Source organism: Hordeum vulgare, chromosome 5H (genome assembly GCF_904849725.1).
Source record: "Hordeum vulgare subsp. vulgare chromosome 5H, MorexV3_pseudomolecules_assembly, whole genome shotgun sequence".
Taxonomy (NCBI): Eukaryota; Viridiplantae; Streptophyta; class Magnoliopsida; order Poales; family Poaceae; genus Hordeum; species Hordeum vulgare.
In genome coordinates this window covers 8925373-8932350 of record NC_058522.1, presented here as the reverse complement: position 1 = coordinate 8932350, position 6978 = coordinate 8925373, and the positions used below count along the sequence as shown (strand labels likewise).

At 47.3% G+C, this 6978-nt stretch overlaps 1 protein-coding gene across 1 annotated transcript; it reads left to right on the top strand.

Moving 5' to 3' along the window:
- Positions 1-866: 866 nt before the first annotated feature.
- On the top strand, positions 867-5773 carry LOC123396163. The gene is made up of 3 exons (XM_045091212.1): positions 867-926; positions 958-1460; positions 2673-5773. The coding sequence occupies exons 1-3, from the start codon at positions 867-869 to the stop codon at positions 2791-2793; spliced, it is 684 nt and encodes a 227-aa protein (XP_044947147.1). The 3' UTR covers positions 2794-5773.
- Positions 5774-6978: the final 1205 nt, after the last annotated feature.

Genomic DNA, 6978 nt, shown 5'->3' with positions numbered 1-6978 from the left:
ACATGCGGGCTGCCCACCGCGTAGACCTTTAGTCCCGGTTTGGGACACGAACCGGGACTAAAGGTTCCTTACGGGCCGGGACTAAAGCCTCGAGAGAGGCATTGGGAATTGGGGCGACGTGGCCGGGCCTTTAGTCCCGGCCCAGAGGCAGGCCGGGACTAAAGGGTCCAGGCCAAAGGCCCGTTTTCCACTAGTGTACGTTCTATAAAAGTTTTCAGTCCCTTGGTATGAGTTTTACAAAAGAATGCATGGTAATACGTGTCTCGATTGTAGAATAAAATCAAGTTACAAGGCACGTAAACACCGACCTTACAAGACTAAAAATATAGAATAATCTTATGCAAAATGCCATGGCGTGTCCCTTTCTTTCGACACCACCAAAGCGGCCACCAAAAGCCTCTCAAACCTCCACTATATATAGGTGGAACAAGAGGAAGGGTTGCATTGCCTCCTACTCAAAGTAGGAGGGTTCAGCCGAACCAAGAGGGAGGAGTCCTCCTCCAATTCGGTTTGGTGGAGGACTCCTTATCCACTTGTCCACCTCCTTCCTTTTTTTCTTTTTTCCTTTTAATTTTTCTTTGGCCGAAATAGGGTATTGGGCTGGCCTCACCAACCCACTAAGGGCTGGTGCGCCATCCATACGCCTATTTGGTCCTCTCCCGGGTGATTTGGGCGGCGGAGGGGCGAGAAAAGCGGGAGCTGGGCGGAAGTCAGGGGCGGGACCGACGGGATTTTTTTTCAATCAAATAGGCCAGCGTGCCGTGGGCCTAGCCTGTCGCGGGCCGGCACGATTAGGCCACGTGCCGTGCTTGGGGCTCTGAGGCCGGCACGGCCCGTATATTAATCGGGCCTAGGAGGGCCGTACCATGCCTGACACGATTACGGTGGGCCGGGCCGTGTCGGGCCGGGCCGGCCCGTTTGGCCAGGTATGGGCAAGATAATGTGAAAACCCGATAGCCCGGTAAGTACCGTTGGCCCCCCGCGGAAGCCAATTGGGTTCCAACCGCGCTCCTGTTTTCATCCCTGCCCGGCTCGTCGGCGGGAAAAATAACCAACAGAATCGCCGTCGCCGCTGCCGCTGCCGTTGGCTTGGATGGGGGCGATGACGGTCCCGGCGCGGGCGGACCCCTCCGCGTCCTCGACGTCGATGCCCGGGCGCTCCACGCCACCGCCCGCGCGGCCGTGTCCACCGCATCTATCCTCGTCCCCGTCGCCGCCGCTGCCGTTGGCTTGGATGGGGGCGATGAAGGTCCCGCCGGGGGCGGACCTCTCCGCGTCCTGGACGTCGAAGCCCAGGCGCTCCACGCCACCGCCGGCGCGGCCGCTTCGGCCGTGGCCACCGCACCTATCCTTGTCCCCGTCGCCGAATCCGGACAACCAGCTTCGCGCCATAAGTCCCGGACGCTCTGCTCCACAGCCCGCGTCGGCTCCACGCCCCGTCGCGACCTCGGCTCCCCAAAGTAAGACCTCGCCGCCTTGCCCCTCCCCCAATCCCACTCCGCACAAATCAACAAAATCCACTGGTGGAGGGTAGTAAGTAGTAACAAATTGGGGATCTGGTGAAGAGTAGTAAGTAGACCAGGGTCTTGTTGACCGTAAACCTTCATCTCGTATATGATGATTTTGTTTGCTGGGAAAGTGGGAAGAAGCATGTTCAATCCTGTTTTTTTCCCTTTCGAAATGTTAATTGTTTGGTTTGCCATCACTCTGTCAGCAGTTGCTGTAGTTTATTTATCTGCTATAATATACAGTGGCATTGACACGAGTTTAATGGGGGTTCTATGTCCGTTTCCATTTATGGCTTTTGGCATCAAGCAATGCATTTGAGTTTCCTTTTATGGAGCTGCGGTATGTTTTAGGAGGGGGGGTAGGGGGAGATTTGGTCAGTCAGTATAGTTAATTTTCTCTGTCCCTCAACTGTTGCTACTGGAGATTCAGGGATCTGGTGGGAGAGTAGTAAGGAGACTTGACCGAAAACCTTTGAGCAGCATGTTGAAAGTTGTGGATCTTTTTTACAAGTGCTAACAGAATGGTTAATTTACGAAGGAGCTATCACGCTATCAGTTGTGTGCTGTAAGCTTTCTGCTGTAATCTACAGTAGCATTTATGCAGGTGTAGGGATGCAAATCGTCACCCATTCCGCCCCGCTTCGTGTTCAAAATTAGGGAAATCAGTCCTACTTGAGTTGTGGTGGAGTTACTTTAATTCCTATTGATATGTCACTTTTGTGGGCTTATGCGGGAAGCTACGCTGCCCCCCTATGCAGGTGTTCTTAGAATTTTATGGGGTTTTAATATGCCGGAGATTTTTCTTCATGATTCCTTCATACCATACCTTGGAAGTTTCTCTAGAAAACCGAGAGAGCATTTATCGGTTTATAGGTCTACATTTCTGTGCCGTGCCATGTCTTCAGCTTAGTACTTGGTCACTGATTTTTTTACATCTTAGATATATATCATCTTCTTGTACTCATGAATTTTCTTTTGTTTCTTAAATATGTCCAGCATATGCAAGTATGGCGGAGGATCCGGTCGAGAAACTGATCTATGAATTCAATAACATCAGTCTCTTCCTCATTGATCCCGATAGAAGCATGCTTTACAGACTTGTCAATCTGTGACCCAGCAAGTCTTTGTTCCTTACCACCACATGACATCTTGCTCGTGTTCCAGTCTTCTGCAGAAGTCCATGGGCGTAGCATTGCGCGACATATCAACCAGATGGTTTCAACCATCATTAGAATCATGTATTCAGTCACAGGGTCCTCGCTTGTTGATGGTTGCTCCAAGGTGATACACACACTCTCCAGATATGTCATTGATCCCCTGGGAACAGAAGAAGAGAAAAGCGGGTTCATTAGCTCTCTCTGCAGTCCCTTTTTCTGCTTGCTTGATGAGCACCAAGGAAAGTGTATCTTCTGGTTCTGCTCTCTGCATCACTGCACTTATCCAGTCCAACAATTGGCAATTTGCATCTCGTGACTTAGTTAACCACATCTGCTTAAAAGTCTCAGGGGCCTTAGAGGAGGTACACTGCCAGACCATTGAACACTTGAGCTTCGTGATTGCCCTGACTAAGCAGAAGCAGCTTAAATTTGGGCATTGGCAGCCATTGATCAGATCTGGTTTGGGCATTTTAGTTGAGAGCACTAAAGCACACAATTCTGAGATGGCCATTGCATCAATTGAAATGGTACAGTCCATCGTGAAGACTTTGGACCTGGGCATCATGTCTTATGAGATTGGTAGCATTGTCGAAGCAATGGAGCAGCTGCAAGGTGTTTGTGAGCCAGCAATAAGAAATGCTGCTTGTCAGCTAGCTCAGATTGCCAGTGACTTGTGCAACCAGATATCATCTTCTCCGTCTTGTTTTCCAAATACTCGCAAGAGAAGAAGGAGTAATGCTGAAGAAATTGCATATGCATATCATGCACTTTTTGTCTGCAATTTTGACAAGTCTGATTGGGTGTCGCTTCACGCTTACGCAAAAGATAACAGAGGTTCATTGGTAGACAAACTCAACACACCTCGAAGCACCAACCCCGAGCATGTCTCAAAAACAACGTGCAATGATCTGAAGCTCATCACCAGGAAGTTATATCAACTGATGGAGCATGCACATGAGGCTGGACTGACCCTTTGTGGTCAGTTCAGCTCAAGGAACTTTGTGATGGACAACTACAAAAATGTCAAGTTTACAGAAACTACAGCAGAGGCAGTGAAAATGATTCATGAAGAAGGTGTGGAGATGAAGGAGGAGGACATTCATGCATTTGTCTATATGATGAAGAGAGAGGTCTTTGACAATGAACCACCACCAGCCGATATGTCAAAGTGGCTGTCTTTGTTGAGGGCTGTGATGGTAGCATCTCTGAAATACTCAAATATCATATCAATCTGATGGATGAACACCAGAGCGCCTCCGCTTTCTCATCTATGTACGACATACTGTTGGAGATGGAAGAGAATGACCGTGGTTCTTTTGAGGCAGTTATGCAGGAGCTGAAGGGGGAACCTTTGCATTCTGACTGGCAGCAGCTTGTGAACTGTAGTAGGGGAAACGGCTACCTGAATGAAACATTCAAATACAGAAAGGAGAGGGTTGGTGTGGACTACGAGAACGACCCGGAGGGTCTGCTGCAAATGTTACGGAACTCTAGGCAGCACTCGGCAAAGTTCAAAGAAGCGGAGTTTTCTCGAATTGTTGCTGAGCATTATCCACACCTTCTGTCGGACCTGCAGCTCGCGTTGCATAGGCAGAAGAAACTGTCAAATTTGAACCTTAGATACTCAATGGCCTGAAGTGTGAGTGTTTGCCACACTCAAGAGTAATTGCGTATATTAGGAGCATGCAAGAAAGGGCAGAAGCTGCCTGTATGGCACTTGTTTGGCCAAGCTTTGGTCTGACCCTGGAACATAGGCTGGAGCATCTCTGTGTTAGCAGTCTTATGTTTGCTATACTCAAGAGTAACTGTGTATACTAGGAGCAGAAGAAAGGGCAGAAGCTGTACTCTTGTACGACACTTGTTTGGCAAAACTTAGAGATGATGAAACCTGGCCCTACAGCAAGAATTCAGCAGGCTGGGGCATCTGGCTTGAAGTTTTCCATTTCTAGCTGATCCGTGCACAGAGAGAGAGAGAGAGAGAGAGACTAGCCTAGCCCGTTGAACATTAACTCCTCGTTAATGATTGCTCCATCATATTTGGCATTTTCAATTCATAGGCAGCCTAGCCTAGCCTGTTGGACAACCCAAGACACAAACAAGCTTTATCCTAGAAATCCCATCTACTAGTTCACACAAAAGTTCCCCAAACAGAATCACAAGCATACGATCATCAGCTACAGCTCACAGGTAAAAGAACAAGGCTAACAACAAGTACCTTTTTACATCTCGAATTTGTATAAATCTAAAGTCTGATAGCACAGTGAAAATATGATTCAAAACTTCACACTTTTGACACTATGCATAACACTAGAGCACCAAAAAAAAGCCTCTGAAAAATGAAACGAAAGTGGGGTGCTTCCTTCCTTGCTTACCTGACGAATTGTCGAGGTGAGCTTCAGGAGGTCACCCTTGTACGAGGCAAAGCTCTGCTCTCCTCGTCGGGCACCTTTTTCTGCAAATCAAACCGAAAAAGTTAGTGGCCAAAGAATTATAGGAAAAGAACAAGATTAGAAACTAGGCAAGAGAACATATGATCCCAGTAGCATCAATCAATCAAGCGTCAATGGAGAAGCACATGTGTAAATAAAACAAAGATAACATGGTGGCACAAAGCAACCGCAAACATAGCAGCAAGGGAAAATGTTGATTGCTTAAGCAAGTAACTCGATATAATGCAAATTAAATTTATTCCCGCCAAGATACTATGTTAGTTGAAATGGTGAGCGAATGCTTGCAATTTGCAACAAAAAAGGGTCTCCTTTGGAAGTTGTGGTTTTTCTCCTTAGAGTAAGGTGAACAAAAAAGGGTCTCCTTTTGGAAGTTGTGGTTTTTCTCCTTAGAGTAAGGTGAACAAAATACTAGTATGTTATAAGTGACATGCCACCTTATTCTCTTCTTTTCTCTTTATTCATTTGATTTGAGTTGGTTCAGGCAGGCAAGTGCACTGCTCTTGTCATTTGTGCATTACACATGTCCCGTTTCCATTCAAATGTCCTGGAATGGAAGCAGCAATTTGAGGACTTTCTCAAATCAAATGGCATGGTCCTGTACTCCTGTAACCCTGTTGTGGTTGGGAAGAATACATAGAGCATCATGTTGTGTTGCATCCATCTGTGAGTACTAGTCTCTTTGAATAACCAGTGTTGCTTGCATCGATATCTATGTGTATTTGTGAATTGGAATCTTGCAGAATAACAAAATATTCTGTAGGACTCAGATTCATCTTGGTGTCCAGTGTTGGCATCTTTGTGTAGGCGCCAACTGAACTGTTCTCTCAGTTTCTTACTTTCTTTATCTGCACGTCAGTGCTTCAGACAGTGTGATGGCTAATCTAGGAACTGAGAGATTGTACTGGTGCTTGTTTTAGTGCTGAATGTCCATGTGCTTGATGCTGATCAGCAGGACAAATGTTGGCCTGCCAGACTCTTATCAGGAAGACAACAGGATGCAACAGGAATAGAGTTTGCTCCCCATCTGAACATTTGTTGTCTAATGTTCTAATGTTCTGGACATCTGAACCTAATTTCAGCAAGTTTAGCCACAATATATATCTCTAATGTTCTGTTGTCGGGTAATCAGTAGTGTGTCTGAATAGTTGTTGAGAAAACCAACAAACTTTGTGACCAATTGGCATCAAAACTTCACGTCACCCCGGGGGATTTCGTAGAGGGAGCTATGAGTTCTTGGTTTCGGCGGCCGTGGTTTTTGTCGCAAGCCTACGAATCGGTGGACTACGAGCAACAATGTGGTGCTGGAGGCGCCGTCTAAAGCTGATGGAGGAGAGGCCAATGCAAAGTGGACACTACCACGGCCGATCCGTTGCCTGCAGCCACGGCGCTGGCGGTTAAGGCACTTGCGGCGGTTAGTATACTGGCTCTACAGTGATAGAGGACAAAGACAAAGAAAGTGACAAGGGGTCTGACAAAGCTGAAAGCACGTGGGCGATAAGAAGGAGAAACTTTCTTGTTACATGCATGTGTGGGGTTTCCGGGCACTTTGTGATGGATTGCACGGCTGTGTTGTGCGATATCTGTCTCAAACCACACCACGATCGATGCAGCGGGTTGTCCGTTGCTCTCGGGCCCTAAACCTGCGGTTAATATTTACGGATTATGTGAGAGCAAGCTAATGTTTTTCGAGATTTCAACCTCCACTACTGTTGCTATGCCATTGCCACCTCGTCTAGAGAGCTCGAGGACTGGTTTGGTAACCGTTACGCTTGGGACTTTAATTTGACAGTTGATCGGGTTTCTCAGCAGCTTAGGAGGCTAGTTTCGGAGTCATATCACTAGGCACCGGTCAGGCAGGACGAT